The following is a 24,818-nucleotide window of genomic DNA, read 5'->3' as shown; positions in this document are numbered from 1 at the left end:
CAGGTCAAATAAAGTGCAAGTCAAAGGAAGCTTTCTGTTGGGCTGTGCAGTCTTCTGACCCCCACTCAGCTCATGTGCCTTGCTTTTGCTTTGTTGAGAATTAATTCACATTCCACAGACTGAGGCATTAACCCTAGCTTTTGGCTGATACGCTAACAATTGCATGCTCCCAGGAGAAGGCAGGAGAGGAACCTAAAAGATTGTTGGGGGAAAAGGATAAGATGGAAAAAGCAGACAGGGAAGAGCAAAATGTCTACTGATATCCTTCTGTACTTGTCTTATTGATAAGAAAATGGAATAACACAGGCTGCTCCAAATGAATGTTTGGTAGAACCCAGTACAGAAATAGGAAAAGTCATGACTTATGGTTCAATTGTGGAGAGGTCTGACAAGTTTTAGCAGATCACAAGGGGATCTGTAAATGTATTGCATTATTCTACAAACAGTTTTAAGGATGTATTAGTTATATTTCTATCATACTCCATTATGAGGGACTAAGGATTCAAAGTAGGCAAGTAAAAAAAAAATGAGTCATACAAAATGACCCTTGAAAAGAGAACCTAAGGAACAAAAGGTGGGGGAAATCTCACATGTCCATATCCATGTCCCACATGGAAATTTTCAAAACACGTGACTTAGTTTCTTAAGGGGCCTAAACCGATAACACCCATTTCACTCTGTTTAACTCAGAGTATACCTAATGTGTTTCTCCAAGGAAACTTTAATATTCCCTGCTGTATCACTGAAATCCTGGTCTTGTTTTCTTGAAAAGTAAAATAGAGAAAACTTAAAAAATATTTTCTGTATGTTGATAAGAAGTCATCTACTGTTTGAGTTGTTACTGTCTGAATAATTGTCCTCCTTGATGATTTGGGAGATTCATCTATGTGTCCTTCACAGTGATGTTATAGACAGAGGGATATTTAGGAGATCCCAGAAAGTGTGAGCCACTTGGTTCCTCTGTGGCACATGGAGCTGTTATGGTTGTTGAAGCAGATGACTATGTCTCTTACCATGTTGTGCATTCCTTCAAGTGCTCTTTCCCACAAAGCTTCACCATTCTATGACCAAGTGCATCTATTCTAATCTGTTCTTTTTTTTTTGTTGTCACAACCATGATGCCAATCTTTGAGACTCATTTCTAGATTATTAATCAAAAGTTCTAAAAAACCTGTTTCATAGATTAGATAACATGTTGGTTGAATGGGAAAATTATTTATGGGAGTCAAAAATTTTGTCATTTTACATTCATGAGTTGTAAATGCCCCTTTGCAAGAAAATTGTTATCAAGGATTATGCCTAAAAGATTTCCTTAAAAATCCATATAATGAATGATGTATACTCTATACTTTTCTATATAGAATATTATATGCAAATTTTGAAATGATTGTGGATATGCTGTGTGATTCATTGATATATCAAAGAAAGATGATAATGGCATTATTTTGGAGATGGGTAGGGAGGGGATAGTTGGGAGGGCAGGGGAAGATGGAAGGGGTGATTGATCAAGATGCATTGCACATATGAATAGACATGTAAAATTGAAACCCTTTTGGACTATTTGACAATAATAAAGTGAGAGAAATAAAAAGAAAAGCAGGGTTTATCTTCTGATATCTGACTTTATATTACTTCTAGATCTTTTGATAACTTCATGTTTTTAGGAATCTTCCCTTGGAACCTATGAGGTTAATACTTAATATTACTTTTGAAAATGAAAGTTCCATTATTGTTACTATAATTGGCTAACTTTAAAAAAAATCCACCAGTATTCAGGAAGTTTTAATGGTATGTTTTAAATCTTCATGCCAATTTTACTATTGTCAAAATGTATCTGATAAAACAAGGAGAAGCTGGTCATTTAAGCTTTCCACACTCACCCTCTAGAATATATGCAGTTACTTAATAGAGGATATATGCTGGAAAAGCCAGCAAATACTTTCCCCATGCTCAACTGGAACTTCTTTAAGTTCTTCATGCCAAGAATACTTTCATTCTTAAAATATTCTACAACAAAAACTTTGGTGCCATCTTTGACTTCATGAGTTAGAATTTTCTATTATCAAAATACCCTATTTCATGGGATCTAAGAGAACTAGCTTTTCATATTTTTTTCACACAAAATCAGAATATATCTCACAATGAATAGTATCTTAAATTTTCTCTCATGTAGGCAGTAATCATGCCACAACTATTATTGTGTACACAAAGCTAATATCAAAACAGCTAACAGCAAGCCTGCAAACAAATGTCAGAAGCTGGGAAGCAAATTAAAAAAATAATAGAACATCAATTCATTTGTCTCTTAGAGATCTAATGACTTGGGGGATCCTCTGGAGATGAAGAATTGAAAGTACTTAGCAATATTACCATAGATGTTTATAGTTCTACACAATTGCAAAACTGATCTTTTTCTTTTTTCTTAAATTTATTTTATTGTCAAAGTGAAGTACAGAGGGGTTACAGTTTCATCTGTAACTCAGTGAGTACATTTCTTATCCAACTTGTTATTTCTTCCCTCAGTAAAAGCCCAGCCCCAAAGTACCAAGACTTCTATTTCTGGCTAACAAAAATGTATCTGGGGACCATATTTACATTGTACTTTAAACAGCCAAAATGTCAGACATAATTATATGAAGCCATGGTTTTGAAGGCACTAGGCAGGCAAAGGTGTATGGGGGAGGGGGGAAAACGGATCTTGAGAGTCAGAAAACAAATGAGGCAAATCCCAACATTGCCCTAGATTTTTTCCTTGAAAGACTTTCTTGCCTGTCTCATTGGAAATAAGAACTCTGGTAAAGACTGGTATATTCCCTGAGTAGAGAAGATGAAGATATATGAGTTGCAGGAACAAAAGTAGAGTTTGTCCGGTAACATAGCAGGAAGCAGAGGTCTTTGTATAAAGAGAATTTTGGAGACCTAAGATGGTTCTGTTAAGCATCAAGCAGCACATGTGTCACTGGATGAAAGGTTGCTTCATTCATGCAAAGCCATGGGCACTTTAGATGAACACATGAAAAGCACCTAGAGGTGTTCTGCAAAACTGAGTCTTGCAAGGTGGAAGTTTTTGCAAAGACTTATTTTAGTGGAACAGGTGTTTTGTTTTGTTTTTTTAAAAACCACAGGGGAAAGAGGGGAGAGAAGTGAGTGGCTAGAAGGGTAGGAGTGAGAATCAAGCTAAAAATGGTGGCCTTTGCACAAGTACTTTATATTCTGAGCTGGGGAAATATATAGCTTCACAGCTCAGGGACAGCACCCAGGCCCAGAGTTCAAGCCCCACTACCAGGAAAAAAAAAATACATCTAGAAATATGTAGCTTCACAATGAAGTTGAGTAACCTCTAATCATTAGACAATAGTTGTAGGTCACCAAAAGGGGTACTGTTTATTATTGCCTACTATTTTAAAGCATGGAGATATGATATGGGCCTATCCACATCATATGTGCTTGTAGTTTGAACAGTGGGCCTCAAACTAGCTCAGTGGTGGCCTACAAGTGAGCCACTCATACAACTCTTTTATGTACTAGCTATTTTTCAAGATAAGATCTTACTTCCTGCCCCTGTGCTTACATGCCTGGGCTGAAATCTGCCTACTTAGGCTTCTCTTCATCATTGGTACAATGACAGCCACTGTATCCAGAATCTTCCTGTGTAACTTGAATCTTACAGACTTCTCTTCCTCAGCTTTCTTGGAACCATGATCCTCCCAATCTCAGTCTTCCATGGAGCTTAAGAAGTAAAGCATGCACCACCACTTAGCTATGTGCTTAGTTCTTCCCAGGCTGTCCTTGAGCTGTCATTCTTCCATTCTCAGCCTCTCAGGTAGCAAGATTGCAGGTATGAGCTACTGGTACTTGGCCCCTCCATCACACCCAGTTAACTCTCTGCATGCAATTTGTGTTTGGTATTTTTATTAATTATTTTTTGCCAGTCCTGAGGCTTGAACTCAGGGCCTGAGCACTGTCCCTGGCTTCTTTTTGCTCAAGGCTAACACTCTGCCAACTTGAGCCACAGCACCAATTCTGACCTTTTCTATATATGTGGTGCTGTGGAATCAAACCTAGGGCAAGCACTCTTGCCACTAGGCCATATTCCCAGCCATTTTATTATTTTTTTTTACTTTCTATATATATATATAATTTTTTGAATAATTACTTATTTATTGACAAAGTGATATACAGAGGGGTTACAGTTTCATACGTAAGGCAGTGGGTATACTGCTTGTAAAATTTGTTGCCTTCCCCCTCCCCTCCCAGTTGGTTTACACCGAATGTTTTTGTAAGTATTGCTGTTGGAGTCATTTGTCTTTTTATCATTTGTCTCTCGATTTTGATATTCCCTTTCCCTTCCCTAGTTCTAATAGCAGTATATATAGTATCCACAGTATTCAAATGAGATACAGTGATAGAGCGGAGACAATTTCCCAGTCTCCTTATCTATTTATCCTGCCTCATACTGAGTGATGCACAAATGTGAGGCAATTTACCTTAGGCTAGAGAAAAAACAACACAAGAAGTTATAAGAAAGAATACAATGGGCCTTATTTAACAAATGGTGCTGGCAAAACTGGTTCAACACATGCAACAAACTAAAACTAGATCCTTATATATCACCCTGCACCAAAATCAATTCCAAATGGATCAAAGACCTCGAAATCAAAACAGACACCCTGAAAACACTAAAGGAAGGAGTAGGAGAAACACTTGGCCTCCTTGACACAGGATGGAACTTCCTTAACAAAGACCCAGAAAGGCTGCAAATCAAAGAAAGGTTGGACAAATGGGACTACATCAAACTACAGAGCTTCTGCAGGGCAAAGGACATAGTTCGCAAGATAAACAGAAAGCCCACAGATTGGGGGAAGATCTTTACCAGCCATACAACAGACAAAGGCCTCATATCTAAAATATATGCAGAACTAAAAAAAATACCTTCCTCCAAAACAAAACCGCAAAGAACCAATAGCCCCCTCATCAAGTGGGCTGAAGACTTACAAAGAGACTTCACTGATGAGGAAATGAGAATGGCCAAGAGACATATGAAAAAGAGCTCTACATCACTGGCCATAAAAGAAATGCAAATCAAAACAACATTGAGATTCCATCTCACCCCAGTAAGAATGTCCTATATCAAGAAAACTAACAATAACAACTGTTGGAGGGGATGTGGCCAAAAGGGAACCCTACTTCATTGTTGGTGGGAATGTAAACTGGTTCAACCACTCTGGCAAGCAGTATGGAGATTCCTCAGAAGGCTAAACATAGAACTCCCCTATGACCCAGCAGCCCCACTTTTAGGTATCTATCCAAAAGACCACAAACAAAATCACATTAAAGCCACCAGCACAACAATGTTCATCGCAGCACAATTTGTCATAGCTAGAATCTGGAACCAACCCAAATGCCCCTCAGTAGATGAGTGGAACAGAAAATGTGGTACATATACACAATGGAATTTTATGCCTCTATCAGAAAGAATGACATTGCCCCATTTGTAAGGAAATGGAAGGACTTGGGAAAAGTTATACTAAGTGAAGTGAGCCAGACCCAAAGAAACATGGACTCTATGGTCTCCCTTATAGGGAATAATTAGCACAGGTTTAGGTAAGTACCAGCAGAGGATCATAGCTATACCCTTATGAACACATAAGATAATGCTAAGTGAAATGAACTCCATGTTATGGAAATGATTGTTATATCACAGTTCTAACTACTTTCAACGTGACATATGTAACTGTAGCCTCTATTATTGATGATATTCCTGTATCACCTTCCCGTGGTTGTACCTACACTATCTCTGTATCTTATCTGAGTATATTGGAAACTGTGTATACTGGTATTAGAACCAGGAAATTGTAAGGGAATACCAAAATCAAGAGTCACAGGGTAAAAAAAGACAAACAACTACAAAAGCAATACTTACAAACTGTTTGGTGAAAATGAACTGAACAACTGAACAACTCATGGGGGGAGAAGGGTAAGGGAGAGGGGGAAAGAGGGAATGAGGGATGAGGTAATAAACAGTATAAGAAATTTATCCAATGCCTAATGTATGAAACTGTTACCTCTCTGTAATTCAGTTTGATAATAAAAAATATACATATTAAAAAAAAGAATACATTGGGCTTATGCAGAATTGAGAAAAGAGTGTTATCCCACAAACCAAAATTGAAAACTTCACAATTCATGGAACAAGGAGTATTCAGTAGAAGGGAAGAATTAACTCTATGCCAAACATGGCTTTTGTCCTACCTGCCAAATTTTAAGATCCAAAAGGATCAAACTGAATTCAAGTAACGCAACTGTTCTGAGAACAAAGCTCAAAAATATTTCTAGGAATAAAAACATATCTGGTACCCAAAAAAGTAAATTTGAAACGAAGAACATACAGGCAAAAATGAAAGAAAAAACAAAAACAACGCTGAAGTAAGAAATCAATGAATCAGTCCCACAACTTCCGGGAAGACCGGAGGAGCAGCAGAGCCCTAGCTGAGCTCTCTCTGACATCACATTTTTCTCACCTCATAGAAACTTTTACTCCTAGAAAGACAGCCAGAGTAAGTTGTAACAGTACAGGGATTCTGGCCAGGAAGGAAAAATCAACTTTGCTCAGCTGAAAACACAGATTTGAGCTCCAGGCGGCATCCCACCGCGACAACAGTGCCGGCACTGGCACAGTGCCTGGCACAGTGACCTGCACCCCTCCCGGCTAAAGCACACAGCGTAGACCAGGGAGAAATACTCCAGACGTCAGCTGAGCATGGACGACCTGAAATCGCACAGAAAGCGTGAGTACCCCATGCAAGATATTCTCACTCACACCCACAGAGCAGCTTCTGGAAGGCAGCCCTTCCCCCACCGCCAGAGCAAAGCGCCATCTTTGACACTAGCATAGGGTCAGACCAGACTGGAACTAAAGCGGGCCTGGGGAAAGCGTGGACAAAGGAGCCATCTTTGAAAAGGTCAAGAGGGACCGACCAGTGAGAGCCAGCTCTGCCCAGGAGAACGTCCCCTGCACAGGAGGGAGGCTTGTCCTGGGCCGGGGCTTAGCCAGAGGTGCCCCGCCCTGCCTGCCGTAATTTCTAAATTTAAAGCAAAAGCGGCGAGCAGCTATTGGTGGCACGGAAACACCAGACAGGGGAACAAACAGTTCCTGAGACAGTTAAATGGTCCCGTCACAGAGGAAGCCCAATTCCCAGCCGGAAACGGAGCTGAATTCCATAGCCAGCTCTGCCAGGCAGCCGCCCTGCCCAGGAGGGAGGTACCTTCCTCAGGCAAGCAACTCTCAGCAGGGTAAACCAGGCCAGAGGCGCCCTGCCCTGCCTATTCAAAGCTAGGTGTTAAAGGCAGCAGCCCCACAGCAGACAGAGGAGCCACGGTTCCCGAGACTGCTCACATCCCCATCTACAGAGGATGCCCAAGGCCTACCTGCAAGCTGTGTGAACCACAGAGACCCAGGATTGCACCAACAGGGGAGAAGGGTCAGAACAGATCCACCCCCTGCAAACTGAAAGCAAGTCAAACCAGCCAATCAGGAAAATAGACTGCAGACCATCGCAAGGAAACCAGAAACTGGGGAAAGACCACCCAAACAAGGAGGACTCCATTTTTTTTTCTTTTCAAACATTTTTTAAACATTTTTTTTAAACCAGTCCTGGGCCTTGGACTCAGGCCCTGAGCACTGTCCCTGGCTTCTTTTTGCTCAAGGCTAGCACTCTGCACTTGAGCCACAGCGCCACTTCTGGCTGTTTTCTGTATACGTGGTGCTGGGGAATCAAACCTTGGGCTTCATGTATAGGAGGCAAGCACTCTTGCCACTAGGCCAGATCCCCAACCCTAAACTTGTTTTTAAAATTTTTAAAAAAAATTTTTCACTTCTGAAACATCATTGGTTTTTTTGTTTTCCATTTTTACCTGTTTGTTTTATCAAGTTTTTTTTTTTTGGTTGTTTGTTTTTCTGTTTTCTTTTTCCTTTTTATTTTATTTTATTATTTTCTAAATAATTTTTCTGTTTTGTGCATCTGTCTTCCAGTATTTTTTCTTTATTTCTCTCTTCATGTTCTCTTTCTTTAAAAATTTCTTTCCTATGAATAATGCCTCCACTCTTTTCTGCTAACTCTCCATTGTCTATCATTTTTTTTTTTTTTGGCCAGTCCTGGGCCTTGGACTCAGGGCCTGAGCACTGTCCCTGGCTTCTTCCCGCTCAAGGCTAGCACTCTGCCACTTGAGCCACAGCGCCGCTTCTGACCGTTTTCTGTATATGTGGTGCTGGGGAATCGAACCTAGGGCCTCGTGTATCCGAGGCAGGCACTCTTGCCACTAGGCTATATCCCCAGCCCCTGTCTATCATTTTAACTTTGTTCTTTCTACTGATTCTTTTCTTCTCCACATTTCCACATCACTGAAACTAAACCAAAATCACCACCCCCCCAAAACATTTTACTCTACTCTCTTTACTACCTCTAACTTTCCCTCCTGACTTACTGTCAGGACCTCCAGGTTCTGACTCCTGGTTATTGGATAGAGTGTATCCCTGCTTAATCCGAGTGAATCAAAGGGGTTCATAGAGAAAGCCAGTCCTAAAATAACTTAATATAAGAACAAGAATTGCTCATAGTGTTGTAAAAGTAAATGAATAACTACTGAATACAGGGCCCAGGATCAGTTGTTATATTGAAATTGTATTCTTTAGGAACACCAAATCTAATTTTATAGACAGTTATACAAGGTATCTGTATATAATTGTGAGCTTATAAGATTTACACAACAGTGCTTGGTAAGGGCTGCTTTGGGTATTAAACGGTGTTCACAGGTGCTTTTAGATTGGCATTCCCAATCCAAATGCGCAGAAGAAACATGAGAAAGATGGCAAACAATGGAGTCTTTTCTCCCACTCAAACAAGCAGGAAACAGAGCAGTCAATCAAAGACATAGAAGAGAACCCTCAAAATGCTCTACAAAGTCTACTGATAAAGATGTTAAATGAAAAGTTTGAATCAATACAGCAATCCTTCCATAAAGTAATAGATGATTTCATGGCCTCAACAAATAGAAAGATAAATGAAATTCAAGAGTCAAATTTAAAGATAGCTACCCAGGTAAAAGATTTGAGAGACAGCACTCAAAACCAAATTAATAAAGTAAAGAAGTCCATGCAAGACCTAAGAGATGACATGGAAATCATCAGGAAAGACCAGTCAGAAGGAAAAGAGATTCGAAATCAAGTAGCTAGCCTACAGTCCCGACTAACTGAAGCAGAGGATCCAATCTCAGGAGCTGAAGAGTCCCTAGAATCTATGGAGAAAGATCAAAAATCAATACAAATCCAGTCCAATCAACAAAACAGATCGCTCCAGGAGATTCAAGACACAATCAGGAAGCCCAATTTAAGGATGATAGGTATTGAGGAAAACTTGGAGAAAGAAGTTAATGGGATAGGCAACCTATTTAACAGAATATTAGCAGAGAACTTCTCAAATATCGAGAAGGATAGGCCTATACAGATACAAGAAGCATTTAGAACCTCAAACCGACCAGACCAGAATAGGATATCCCACCGACACATTGTGATCAAAACAGGATCAGCAGAGTACAAGGAAAGAATCCTTAAAGCTGTTAGGGAGAAGAAAACAATCATATAAAGGAAAAACAATCAGAATTACCCCAGACTTCTCAGCAGAGACCAAGAAAGCAAGGAGAGCCTGGAATGAAGTATACCAAACACTAAGTAAAAATAACTACCAACCAAGAATACTGTACCCAGCCAAAATCTCATTCATAGCCAAAGGTCAAATAAAAGTCTTCCACAGTAAGGAAAAACTGAATCAATATATCTCCACCAAACCAGCTTTACAGAAAATCCTCAAAGATGTACTATACAGGGAAAATAATCAAGATCCCAATACAGACAGAGAAATGAACTCTAAATAGTAAACATCAGATCAAGAAATGGGAAGACACAGCTTTTAACAAGATAGTGATAATGAAAGGAACAAATGATCAGCTCTCAATCCTAACTCTCAACATTAATGGACTTAATTCTCCAATCAAATGACATAGGCTCATAAGTTGGATCAAAAATCAAGATCCATCTTTCTGCTGCCTCCAAGAGACACATCTATCCAGCAAAAGTAAACATTTTCTAAAAGTAAAAGGCTGGAATCAAATCTATCAAGCAAATGGCCCCCATAAGCAGGCTGGAGTTGCAATCCTAGTATCAGACAAAATTGACTTCAAATTAAAAAAGGTAAGAAGAAACAAAGAAGGTTACTACATACTAGTAAAGGGATCTCTCCTACAGTAAGATATAACCATTCTAAATATCTACACACCAAATACAGGAGCACCCAACAAACAAACACTACTGACTCTAAAAACACTCATAGACCCAAACACATTGATAGTTGGGGACTTTAACACTCCACTATCACGTCTGGACAGATCAACATGCCAAAAACTGAACAAAGAAATCACAGAACTAAATAATTGCATAGACCAACTAGACTTAACCGACATCTACAGAATATTCCACCCAGCAACAACAGAATACACATTCTTCTTCGCAGCACATTGAACATTCTACAAAATAGATCACATCTTAAGGCACAAAGAAAATCTGTACAAATTCAGAAGTATCAAAACCATTCCCTTGGGCTGGGGATATAGCCTAGTGGCAAGAGTGCCTGCCTCATATACACGAGGCCCTAGGTTCGATTCCCCAGCACCACATATACAGAAAACGGCCAGAAGCGGCGCTGTGGCTCAAGTGGCAGAGTGCTAGCCTTGAGCGGGAAGAAGCCGGGGACAGTGCTCAGGCTCTGAGTCCAAGGCCCATGACTGGCCAAAAAAAAAAAAAAAAAAACCATTCCCTGCATTCTCTCAGACCACAATGGAATAAAATTAGAGCTAAACTCAAACAGCCACCACAGAAAATCCTACAATTCATGGAGGCTAAACAACACACTGCTGAACCATCAGTGGGTCATTGAAGAAATTAAAACGGAAATTCAAATGTTTATGGAATTCAACCAAGTTGAGTACACAAAGTACCAGCTCCTTTGGGACACAGCAAAGGCAGTAGAGGAAAATTTATATCTCTGAGTGCATACACCAACAAACTGGAGAAACAGCAACTCAATAATTTAAGGAAGCACTTTAAGTTCCTTGAAAGAGAACAACAAGCCAAATCTTAAGTCAATAGATGGAAGCAAATAATTAAAATCAAATCAGAATTAAGTCAATTAGAGACAAAAAAACCATCAAAAGAATCAACAAAACAAAGAGTTGGTTCTTTCAAAAAAATCAAGAAGATAGACAGACCCCTGGCAAACCTGACCAAAAAATGAAGGCAGCACACTCAAATAAACAAGATAAGAGATGAAACAGGTAACATCACCACAGAAATAACCGAAATTCAGAAATAATAAGGGACTATTATGCAAACCTTTATGCCAACAAATTCGAGAACTTGGAAGAAATGGATGATTTCCAGGAAAAAAATTAATATCCCCAAACTCAACCATGAAGATTTAAACCTTCTAAACAGACCCATATCCAGTAATGAACTAGTAACGGCAATAAATGATTTCCCATCCAAGAAAAGCCCAGGTCCCGACGGATTCACTGCAGAATTCTACAAGGCCTTCAAAATAGAACTCACACCAATATTTCTCAAACTCTTCAATGAAATTGAAAGAGAACGTTCACTACCAGACACATTCTATGAAGCCAGTATAACCCTCATCCCAAAACCAGGTAGGGACTCATCACGGAAAGAGGACTATAGAACGATTTCCCTGATGAACATAAATGCAAAAATTCTCAATAAAATTCTGGCCAATCGACTTCAACAGCATACACCACGATCAAACTGGATTCATCCCAGGGATGCAAAGTTGGTTTAATATACGCAAGTCAATTAATGTAATCCACCACATCAACCGGAGCAAGGTAAAGAACCACATGGTTTTATCTCTGGATGCGAAAAAAGCGTTCAATAAAATCCAGCACCCATTTATGCTAAAAGCCCTGGAAAAACTGGGATTCCAAGGAACATTCCTGAATATAATCAAGGCAGTTTATGACAAACCAACAGCAAGCATAACTCTAAATGGTGAAAAACTAAAGCCATTCCATTTAAAATCAGGAACAAGACAGGGAAGTCCACTCTCTCCCCTTCTCAACATAGTACTAGAATTCCTAGCCAGAGCAATTAGGCAAGAAGAAAATATAAAGGGGATCCAAATAGGAAAAGATGAAGTTAAACTTTTTCTCTTTGCAGATGACATGATCCTATACCTGAAGAACCCCATAGACTCTACCCCAAAGCTACTAGAGCTGATCCAAAACTTTGGCAAAGTTGCAGGATATAAAATAAACCCTCAAAAATCAAGGCCTTTCTTTATGCTAATGACCCGAAGACCCAGGCTGAAATCAGGAAAGCAACTCCTTTTGCAATAGCCCCGCAAAAAATAAAATACCTACCAATAACCTTAACCAAAGAAGTGAAAGACCTCTTTGATGAGAACTTTAAAAGCTTGAAAAACGAAATTAAGTCAGAATTAAGGAAATGGAAAAACCTCCCATGCTCCTGGGTTGGGAGGATTAATATAATCAAAATGGCAATATTGCCAAAGGCTATATAAAAATTCAGTGCAATACCCATTAATATCCCAACACCATTTTTTAAATGAAATAGAGGAAGCAATCCAGAAATTCATATGGAACAATAAAAGACCTAGAATAGAAAAACAATCCTAAGCAGAAAGAACAGTGCTTGAGGAATTACAATACCCAACTTCAAGCTGTATTATAAAGCTATAGTATTAAAAACAGCTTGGTTTTGGCACCGGAACAGGCCTGAAGACCAATGGAACAGAATTGAAGACCCAGAAATGAACCCACAGAACTATGCCTACTTAATCTTTGATAAAGGAGCTAAAACAATAGTCTAGAAGAAAGATAGCCCCTTTAACAAATGGTGCTGGCAAAGCTGGTTCAACACATGCAACAAACTAAAACTAGATCCTTATATATCACCCTGCACCAAAATCAATTCCAAATGGATCAAAGACCTTGAAATCAAAACAGACACCCTGAAAACACTAAAGGAAGGAGTCGGAGAAACACTTGGGCTCCTTGGCGCAGGACGGAACTTCCTTAACAAAGATCCAGAAAGGCTGCAAATCAAAGAAAGGTTGGACAAATGGGACTGCATCAAACTGCAGAGTTTCTGTAGGGCAAAGGAAATAGCTTGCAAGATAAACAGAAGCCTATAGACTGGGAGAACATCTTTACTGGCCATTCAATGGACAAAGGCCACATCTAAAATATATTCAGAACTAAAATATTACCTTCCTCCAAAACAAAACCGCAAAGAACCAATAGCCCCCTCATCAAGTGGGCTAAAGACTTACAAAGAGACTTCGCTGGTGAGGAAATGAGAATGGCCAAGAGACATATGAAAAAGAGCTCTACATCACTGGCCATAAAAGAAATGCAAATCAAAACAACATTGAGATTCCATCTCACCTCAGTAAGAATGTCATATATCAAGAAAACTAACAATAACAATTGTTGGAGGTGGATGTGGCCAAAAGGTAATCCTACTTCATTGTTGGTGGGAATGTAAACTGGTTCAGCCACTCTGGCAAGCAGTATGGAGATTCATCAGAAGGCTAAATATAGAACTCCCCTATGACCCAGCAGCCCCACTTTTGGGCATCTACCCAAAAGACCACAAACAAGAACACACTAAAGCCACCAGCACAACAATGTTCATCGCAGCACAATTTGTCATAGCTAAAATATGGAACCAACCCAGATGCCCCTCAGTAGATAAATGGATCAGGAAAATGTGGTACATATACACAATGGAATTTTATGCCTCTATCAGAAAGAATGACATTACCCCATTTGTAAGTAAATGGAAGGACTTGGAAAAAATTATACTAAGTGAAGTGAGCCAGACCCAAAGAAACATGTACTCTATGGTCTCCCTTACTGGTAATAATTAGCACAGGTTTAGGCAAGTCACAGCAGAGGATCACAAGAGCCCAATAGCTGTACCCTTATTATCACATAAGATGATGCTAAGTGAAATGAACTCCATGTTATGGAAATGATTTTTATATCACATTTGTAATTACTTTCAATGTCCCATGTGTATCTGTAGCTTCTACTATTGATGATGTTCTTGTATCACCTTCCTGTGGTTGTATCTACACTACCTCTGTAATCTTATCTGAGTATATTGGAAACCGTGTAGACTGGTATTAGAACTAGGAAATTGGAAGGGAATACCAAAATTGAGCGACACAGGGTAAAAAAAAAAAACCAACAACTACAAAAGCAATACATGAAAAACTGTTTGGTGTAAGTGAACTGAACACCTCATGGGGGGAAAGGGTAAGGGGGAGGAGGGAGGGAGGAATGAGCGACGAGGTAACAAACATTACAAGAAATGTATTCAATGCCTAATGTATGAAACTGTAACCTCTCTGTACATCAGTTTGATAATAACAATTTCAAAAATAAATAAATTAAAAAAAACAAACCAAAAAAAAAAAGAAATTAATGAATCAAAGTACTGAGTGGACACTAAAATCATTACTTTAACTTTATTTCATTTGGCTAGAAAGGGAAGTCCTAAGGAAAATGTCAAGCCTACACGGCTTCACTGAAGATTGCTATTAGGCAATTAATGAAGAAATAACAATTCTACACACTTTTTCCCACAAAACAGATAGAGGATCATTTCATCTTATTGCAGGAGGCCAACATTATGTTGATAGAAAAACCAATTAAACATACTGCAAAGAAAGAATACCACAGACCAGTATGTCTCATGATCATACTTACGAAAATGTTCAACACAATCTTAGTTAGCAGTCTGCATAAAAGTTATGCAAACCCACGTAGAGTTTGTCTCAAAGTCCCACTTTATCACTAGGAACTAGTAGGTTTTCCTTCAGGACTAAAACTTCCTTATCTGAAAACCAACTGACATAGTACACTACAGTAGAAATTCAGAGAGAGAGAGAGAGAGAGAGAGAGAGAGAGAGAGAGAGAGAGAGAGAGAGAGAGAGAGAGAGAGAGAGAGAGAGAGAGAGAGAAACAGCTGCTCATATTAACTGAAACAGAAAGATTTTGAAAAGCTTCCAATTTCATTCACAATAATAAGGCAGTCAAAGAAGGGAACTTCCACAATCGAATACAGAAAATTTACCAAAAACCTACAGCATCATAAGGAGCATAGGAATTGAAAAACATTTGTAAATGACATTATTGTTTATATAGATAATATAATAATCTACAAAAATCTTAGGACTATTAATATACAAGTTTGCAAAACACATAGTCAATGCACAAAAACCAATCCTGTTGCTATAAAAAAGGAGTATACAATTGGAAAATGGAAATAAGAGGTACAACAAACTTTTCAAATTTTTTATGTGCCAGTCCTGGGGCTTGACTGGAGGACCTGAGCTTCTTTGGCTCAAGGCTAGTACTCTACCACTTGAGCCACAGTACCACTTCTGGCTTTTTCTCTTTATGTGGTACTTAAGAATCAAACAAAGGGCTTCATGCATGCTAGGCAAACATTCTACCACAAATCCACATTCCCATCCCACAACAAAAATTTCAATAGCTGGAAAATTAAATACAAAAGGATTAAATCTCACTAAAATGTATTCATTTGTATACTGAGAATTAATAAGGGCTAATGAAATAAATCATAGAAAGCCTCAACAAATGGAAACTCATGAAAGTCCTCACAGGTTGAATGACTTAACTTAGTAACACTCCCCTTTCTGACAAATTAATCTGTAGAATTAACACATTTCTAGTGAAAATTCTGGTGAGATTTTGTTTTTGCAGTATGGTCAGGAAAACTGCAAAATTTACATGAAAGTCTCACATAGTACATTAAAAATAATAACAAAAATAAAAAACCTCTTGTTTCCATTCCTTGGAGTTCATTTCACTTAGCTTCGTCTTATATGATCATATGTGCATAGCTATTGAATTTTGTGATCTTCTGCTAGGACTGTCCTAGACATTCACTAATTATTACCAATGAGGGAAACCATGGAATCAATGTTTCTTTGGATTTGGCTCACTTCACTTAATATTATTTTTTCCAAGTCTTCCTATTTCCTTATGAATGGGGCAATGTCATTCTTTCTGATGGGAGCATAGAATTCCACTGTGTATATATATAACACAGTCAATGAACTAGGAAAGAACAGCCAAAATCAGTTCGAAAAGAAAAAAAAATATAGGGATCACCTTAGCTGGTTCTAATAGCTAAAGTTTTAGTAACTAATGGGGGTATTTATGAAGGAGTAGATATATAGCATAACAGAGTCATAGTGGAAATAGACAAATAAGTGGCCAATGGAATTTTGATAAAGACTTAAATACAACTTAGGGGAGAAAAATCTGTCTTTTCAACAAATAGTGCTGGAAGAATAGAGCATGGAAACTTAGACTAGATATGAACCTTATACATTATGCTAAAAATAACTGAAAATGGGTCACAGATCTAGAGGTGACAATATTAAACCTTAATCCTTTATATAAGGCAAGCACTCTTGCCACTAGGCCATATTCCCAGCCCAAACCTTAATCCTTTAGAACAAAAGTGTGCAGAGAGAAAACATGGCAGCATATATATCAAATTCCAAAAAAGCAATCTGTAGTGACAGGAGGACATGCAGTTACCCAGAGAAAGGTTTAGGAAGAAGCAGGATTATAAGGGACAGAAGGAAACTTTTTAGGTAATGGATATGTTTATTATCTTGACCATGGTGATATGTATATGTGTGTGTGTGTGTGTGTGTGTGTGTGTGTGTGTGTGTGTGTGTATATATTCACCAAACTCTAAACACTTAAAATGCTGTTTATTAAATGCCAATCACACCTCAGTCTTTTTGTAGGTATCAGTACCAAAGAATTTTATTTATTTTGCAGATTTTTCTCATAATTTCCATCACTAGGATTCCTGATGATGTAAAGGATCAAAAGTGATTAAAAAGAGTTGAAGTTTGAGATAAGGTTTTATTGTAGCTCTACTAATCAATTCATTTCATTTGCAATTTAAATTTTATTTTACATTTTATATGTACAGGAGTAACATATGATTAAAAGTCTAAATCTAAAACAGAGCTTTTATAAACTCTGACATACTTCCTAAATATTCAGAAACCATTGTGCCATTGTTTCTTTGTTTCAATGGCAGCTTTTTTTTTTTTAAATCATCCTGTAGCACGTAAGATCATGGTACATCTTTAAGTTACTAATGTTTCAGACTCAGAGAAATAGATCCAGAATTGGACCACCTCTTGTCCTGTCCACAGTTATTGGTCCATGCTATCATCATCATCATCATCATCATCATCATCATCATCATCATCATCATCATCATCACTGGACTGGCTTACAGAATTGTGACTACTTTCCCCATCCACCTCCAAACCTAGCTCTGCGAGTGTCTCTGCTCATCATAGGCTGAGAGATCCAATAAAGTGATTCCTCTGCTCAGAATCTCCCATGACTTCTTGTCCCATCCAGATGAAGATCTTAAATCTTTCAAGATCGTATAAAACTAATGTTATTCCTTCCCCTACAACCTTCCTGCCTTCATTGTCCATTGAATTTGCTTTTCTCTTTGCCTGAGTTTTCTCTTCCTTCTGAGTTTTGTCCTTCTCTTGCCTTCACCAAATTCTTACTCAAATGCTTTCTTATCAGCAAGCCCTCTTCTTACTAACTTATTAAAAATTGCAGCTTTTCCTTGGCAGGCAGCCCATCTCATCTCATTCTTTTCCTTCCTTGCTTTCCCTTCTTATTTATCTTTGCCATTCATTTAAGTATGTCATTGCCTAGAAAGAAATGGATTTTTATCTGATACATTCTTTATGTGTCCCCAGCACCTAGAATAGATTCACAGCACATAGCAAAAGTGTCCACCAAGTGCTTACTGTTGTGTGAATGAATGAATTTATATCCTTGAGTAGCTTGTGAGCACAGCTGGAAGCAGCCAGTTACAAGGTGGAAATGTCTTCACTGTTTGTATCTTCTTAACAAATTCGCGTGTATTTTGTATTCATAATATAGAGACCTATGTTTTATTATCAATATACTTTGAGCCAGAATCATAGTCTAGTAATATGTTATTCTATAGCTGTTATAAATCAGTTTAAGCCACAGTCTGAGAAATACATCTTGGAGTATTAGGACTTTCATTTTATCTTGACAGGAATTAGCTTCTCTGACCTTTTCCATTCAAGCAACTTGGAGAGAGAGAGAGAGAGAGAGAGAAAGAGAGAGAGAGAGAGAAAGAGAGATAGAGGGACTGAGAGAGAGACTGAGAGACACCTTGGAAACACAAGTCAACTGGAGTTAACTTGATAGCAAATAGGCTGCATCTAGGTTTAAATATTTATTGAGCATGTTTAAAAAGCACAACAGTACTGCTGAACACTTAAGACAAAATGAGCCATTGAGTTTTAAAAGCCAAAAGGAAGGTAACATTAGTTAGGCAACTCTCTCTCTCCCCACCCCACCCCCTCTCTCTTTAATTGGGTTGGGGAAGTCAAGAAGGAATGAACAGAAAGCAAGGAGAGTGACCACTATTGGTCCTTAAAATAGGAAGAACAGTCTGATTTTGCCCTCTTTGCCTGGTCTACTTTTGTAATAGGCAATTATAATGTCTTTTCTTAAGGATGATTTCTTTTTTATTCACTGGCAAATGGTAGCCAGTTGATGGGTTTCTCCTACGTTTCTTTTTCCTTCTGGCACTTTCTACTATGATGTTCCTTCACTCTCTTGCCTTTTTTTTTCTCCCTTAAGTATTGATAACATAAGAGAAAATAAAAATACCTTGGATATAAATTTAAAAAGAAAATGAGTTCAATGTGGGAAACCTCATGCTAGGATTTGGCAAAGAGCATATGGCTGACTTATGGTTCCTTTTGGCACAATGTGAGGAGAGACCTGGCAGTACTTTCCCAGAACTGCAGGGGAGCTGTGGGGCTCACCTGGCCAGCATGCTGGGTCCCATAGAGCAGCCTACACTTCCTTGCTTGCCTCGTACTCGGTGAATACAGGCCACAAGACTCTTCTGGGTAGGGAGAACTTGTGTGAGGCAGTTTGCTCAGCATCTGCTATAGATTGTGGTGAGGTGTAAGCATCTGCTGGGCTTTATTGCCATAAATCATTTTGTCATGAGGCATCATCTGTGCTAAGGTAAATGAATCAATTGCATTTTGTCATTATGTATAATCATCAAGCTGTACATTATATAATTTGTCCACTGTCAGTCTTGAGTAGAGCCCTTCTCATTGAGGTATGTATTTACAGGCCTAGGGCTGACACATGGTTCTCAATTTGCTTTAGGTTCTTCCTTCAGAGGTTCACCTTTGTTCTAGAGGTAAGGCCTCAAGGGTCACTTATCACCCCCATCTCCTTCAGGAGCATAAGAGGAATATCTATAGGAACAGTGTTCTGCTCTTCTATAAAAGCAGGAAGGTGGGGGGGGGCATAGGCATATGCAACTCACAAAGCTTCTCATCCTTAAAACATGCTCTCAGAAAATTCACCACATAGCCATAGATGCCCAGAAACATGGCATTCCCTTTGTGCCTAATGGCACAACCTATATTCCTATATGATGAGCTCTGATTCAATTATGTGACAAATTAATTCAGGAGGTTTTAACTCTTCCAACATTCTTTAAAGAGCTCTGTAGGAAGAACCTTTGAAATGTAACTTTTCAACCCTGCAACTCTAATTTCAGAGATGTAAGAAATAATTATGCCTCTACCCATTTCTGGTTCCCATCTTCTAAATTCTTAAATTTTTAAATGTAAATAAAGAAGCTAGAACTCCCCTATGACCCAGCAGCCCCACTGTTGGGTATCTATCCAAAAGCCCACAAACAAAATCACAGTAATGCCACCAGCACAACAATGTTCATCGCAGCACAATTTGTCATAGCGAGAAGCTGGAACCAACCCAGATGCCCCTCCATAGATGAATGGATCAGGAAAATGTGGTACATTTACACAATGGAATTTTATGCCTCTATCAGATAGAATGACATTGTTCCATTTGTAAGGAAATGGAAGGACTTGGAAAAAGTTATACTAAGTGAAGTGAGCCAGACCCAAAGAAACATGGACTCTATGGCCTCCCTTATTGGGAATAATTAGTACAGGTTTAGGCAAGCCATAGCAGAGCATCACAAGGCCCAATAGCTATACCCTTAGAAACACATAAGATGATGCTAATTGAAATGAACTCCATGTTATGGAAACAAGTGATATATCACAGTTGTAACCACTTTCAACGTCCTATGTGTATGTGTAGTTTCTATTATAGATAATGTTTTGTATCACCTTCCTATGTTTGTACCTACACTATCTCTGTAATCTTATCTGAGTATATTGGAAACCGTGTTTACTGGTATTGGAAGTAGGAAATTCAAAGGGAATACCAAATTCGAGAGACACAGGGTAAAAAAAGAGAAATAACAACAAAAGCAATACTTGCAAAACTGTTTGGTGTAAGTGAACTGAACACCAGGGGGGAGGAGGGAAAGGGGGGAGGGAGGGGGGCATGAGGGACAAGGCAACAAACAGTACAAGAAATGTATATAATGCCCAACGTATGATACTGTAACCTCTCTGTACGTCAGTTTGATAATAAAAATTAGAGAAAAAATAAATAAATAAATAAATAAATAAATATATAAGCAAAAAAAAAAAAGCTACCAGCAATATAGGACCAAAGAAAAAAATTTGCCTGAATGTATTACATCCATGTTAAAGTTACCTCATCCTTCATTCTGTCTGCCAAAGTCTATGTAATATTTAATTTTTTTACAGTCACATTTTTTTCACTGCCTCCAAGGGAGTTAAGTAGTGCAGAGCTCCCTAAGCTGGCATCTCTAATTTTTCATGTGCTTCAAAGTCCCTGGCCTTTCTTCCTGCCCACTCTTCCCACCCTTTTGGCACGCTGCCTTGTCATGATTTCTCTGGATACTTCTCCAGTGTACAGTGGCATAACTGCATCTGACTTTCCTCTTGACCTCCAAGTCCATCTAAAGCTACCAGCATGCTAGCTGTCAATTATTTTCCTCCAACCAGTCAACAAGTAAAAAGAACAAAACCACACTCAGTAAAGTCATTTGATTTAATTTCCCAGGCTAGAGGATCTATTGAAAGATTTTGCATAATGACCAAGTCTGGAGACAAAAGGCCAAATAAAGTCTAAAAATGCATGTCCTTGAGTACAAAGGCTGTCTTACTTCCATCTGTACCTGCTATGGTTCCTAGAACAGGTTATCAAAAAGGATACCGTATTACAAAATGAGTTGAATTAATGTGTAACTCCATTATGGACTTAGGTACTATAAAATTTAACTATCTGCTCTAGCAAGACACAACTGGCTGACCCTTGAGGACCTTTGGCTTGATCTATTTATTTGTTCTACAATTTCGCACCCTAGAGACAGTCAGCAGCATTATGAGATAGTTCACATGGATGGGTAAGTACTGAGGCTCTGCATAAGACTCTGGGCTCAAATCTTGGCTCTTCGCTTCATAGCAGTGTGACTGAGCAAGTCGTACCACCTGAGTAGGCCTCAGTCATCTCTATAATATGAAAGTTAATGCTCATGAAGTTGCTATATAAAGATTAATTGAGATAATTGTGCATAATTCCCACATGTATAGTAATTACACATTTATTTGCTAGCATAAAGAGATAAAAAAGCAACAATCAATCAAGGTTTTCACACAATCATTGTCCAATCAAATTGGAAAGGGGCTGTGTCAGCACTGACTAAAGGCCATATTGTAAATGAAGATGAGGTGATTTCACACGATAAAAGTGAGGTTGTGTCAATCTTATCCTACTGCTATGTTTCACCAGGCATATCTGACTATGATCAGGCTCAGGACTTGATGCAAGCTACCCTCTTATTACTGTAGAGGAGTAGGAGTGCTAGATTCATGTCTAGTCCACACTTTATTGTGTCTCAGAGTTCCTTTTTTGAGGGGCTACAACTGATATCCTGGCTTGCCATTCCTAGACTAGTCTGTAAATTGGGAACACAAGGTTTTTTTTTACAGCATTTCCAGATCCTTCTCTACTTGGGTAGAGGTTTCATTCCCTGGTTGGTGGGAGGAGCCAAATCTAAGCCAGGAGAACATAACAAGTGAGCAAACTAAAAAATTTCCCCATCTCTGTAGTGTCTTACATTTAGTTGCAGAGAGCTGGGATTTATACTGCCCTCGAACCAGTCGACAGGTAGAGCCATCTCCGTTGCACACACCACAGTTGTCCTCCTTGGCCGTGCTTCCCAGCTGATGGTCGCAGCCAACAATCTAACAAGAAAGAGAGATGTATGAGTCAACTGGGCTCCTACCCATGCAGGGGCCATGATAAAGCCAATAACACCAAATCATCCTCCCCTCATACACAAGGAGCATAAAATCTACTTCTTATGAAGGGAACTGAGTTAAAGTGGAATTTGAACCCAGCTAAGGAGGAAAAAAAGGATAGCATGGTGTAGGGATATCTTTATAGTTGAATTATATGAATAAAAAGAAGATAAGAGAAAATGAGGAGTAAGGAGATAAGGAAATATGGGAAGGGAGTAAGGAAGAGATCCTAATAGTGCTCTTTGAACCTTCATTAAGAAAATATCCCAAGAAAATGAGAGAAGGGGTGACACTGTTCAAAAAGAAATGTACTTATTACCTAGCTTATGTAACTGTAACCCTGCTGTATATCACCTTTACAATAAAAAGTAATAGCAATTCCTATTGTCTGTAATTATGATTCTCTCAAATGACAGAAATTATAGCCATGGGCTCATTTGATCAGAAAAGATCCTATAAACAATCTTATCTTCTAGTATGTTTCTTAGCCTGCAAACTCCACAAGGCTTGGTGTTTTGCATGTAGGGCTCATTAACATATTCCAAACAACTGGATCAGTGTATAGTCAACTGTAGACTAACCGATTTTTGCTGTATGAAAACAGAGCTATATACTAGGCTTTTTTAGCTATCAGTCAGCTAAAAGAAACTATGTATATGCATGTGTATGTGTGTGGATGCATACATATGTATATATGTATGTATACATGTATATACATTACATACAGTTTATATATAAACATATATATAAACATATATATATATATATAGAGAGAGAGAGAGAGAGAGAAGTATAGATCTGGCATGGAAGACTGTAGGGGTGCTCAATATGAAGATTCTGTCATTTTTCTGGCGTTGTTCTGTGCCAAATCCAGCACAAATATCTCACGAATTCTCAAAATAATGATGTAAGATATCTTCATTTTATAGTTGAAGTCATGAATCTTGCCCAAGGCTGCTTCAGAACTAGTAAGTGGCCATTATCTAAATACTTATAGCAAATATTTATATTTAGTCCAAATCAAGCTCAACAAAACTACAAACCTTTACAAAGTAAGTAAGCAAACTCACTTTTAGTTTCTCCCATCAATGTTTCAGCTAAAAAAAAAAAAGTTAAATCCAAACTACACCAGATTGTACATCTTGTAGTTCTAGTTTGAGCTCACATCAAATGATTTGTTCTACTTCCAAACCATTTCAATGACTGTTTGGACAAAATAAAATGAAAAGTGGAGTGACATTTCAAGAGGACTATCTCTAAAAAAGTCCACATAATTTGTTTTGCTTTCAAAATCTGGCATTTTTTGAGGCTTAATTTCTCTTTTTTTAATACCTTTCATAAGTAGTATAAACAGACTTATGCAAAAATTAGTACAAATTGACATACTTTGTACAACTATTTAGATACAATAAAAATAAAATCAAAATGTATAATTATTAAACTTTGTTTTTATGCTATACACTCTGTATATAAAGTGCACTAACTGAAAGATGTATAAAAGAGGGCTGAGGAATGGAACAGCAACAAACTATCCAAGAAGTTTGAGAGATTTACTGAGGCAGAATAGACACATGGTAAAGAAAATTATGCAGTGGTCTATTTTGGGATATGGATAGAAGTGAATTAAACAGATACGTAGGAATGAGTTTAATAATCTTTTATGCCACACCATCAGTTAGATATTATTCTCTTTTTAGTCAGCAGTGTTTCTCAATAATGAGATATTTTGAAATCCTATTTATAGAGAAAAACTTTTCAAAGACTTCTAGTGTTTGTTTAAATGATATTTTCTGGTATTCTTTAAATAAATGAGGATATGAAACAAAATATAATCTTTTCATGTTAGAACAAAAGCCTAATTTATCAATTGAATAAAACAAAATCAGAAAAATTATAAAAACCTAATTAAATATATGAATTTTCACAGCAACATGAATGATATACATGGATAATTTCATCATGCAAAATGCAAGTCTTTATTTTTGAAGGCAGGCTAGTGAAGTCATCAGTTGCACTGGTCAGATTTATGGTTCTATAACTATGTATTCTTCTTAGTTTAATTCACACCTCTGTGACTAAAAGGAAAAGAAAGTTGTTTAATATGATATATGTGAAGGTTTAATGAATTTGTAAATGTAAGGCAAATTTAGGACTAGAGCAATATACTTGGCTTTTCCCCCTAAAATGTTAAATATATTCATGTTTTTTACATCTATTTTCAGGTTTCCAATAAACTTCTTTTTAACTTAAAAAATATATGAATGTGAAATAATAGGTGGTGATGTTGGGTAAAATGTAATTGTTAGAGAATAGAAAAGTATCTGTGAATAATTCTTACTAGTCTATTCATTTATTCATTTTTACTTTTTA

The 24,818-nt window shown here is 38.0% G+C and overlaps 1 protein-coding gene across 4 annotated transcripts in view; it reads right to left on the bottom strand.

Annotated features, from left to right (window-relative positions):
* Positions 1-24,818, bottom strand: part of Adamtsl1 (ADAMTS like 1) — a 361,048-nt gene that overhangs the window by 213,143 nt on the left and 123,087 nt on the right. For all 4 annotated transcript variants that reach the window (XM_048355943.1, XM_048356028.1, XM_048356104.1 and 1 more), the window contains exon 5: positions 22,265-22,391. In XM_048355943.1, the coding sequence (XP_048211900.1) occupies positions 22,265-22,391 (127 nt within the window). The remainder of the gene's footprint in view (positions 1-22,264; positions 22,392-24,818) is intronic.

The sequence above is a fragment of the Perognathus longimembris genome, chromosome 1 (genome assembly GCF_023159225.1).
Source record: "Perognathus longimembris pacificus isolate PPM17 chromosome 1, ASM2315922v1, whole genome shotgun sequence".
NCBI classification, from domain to species: domain Eukaryota; kingdom Metazoa; phylum Chordata; class Mammalia; order Rodentia; family Heteromyidae; genus Perognathus; species Perognathus longimembris.
The sequence above is the reverse complement of the archived record's forward strand: the minus strand, read 5'-3'. Positions and strand labels throughout refer to the sequence as shown.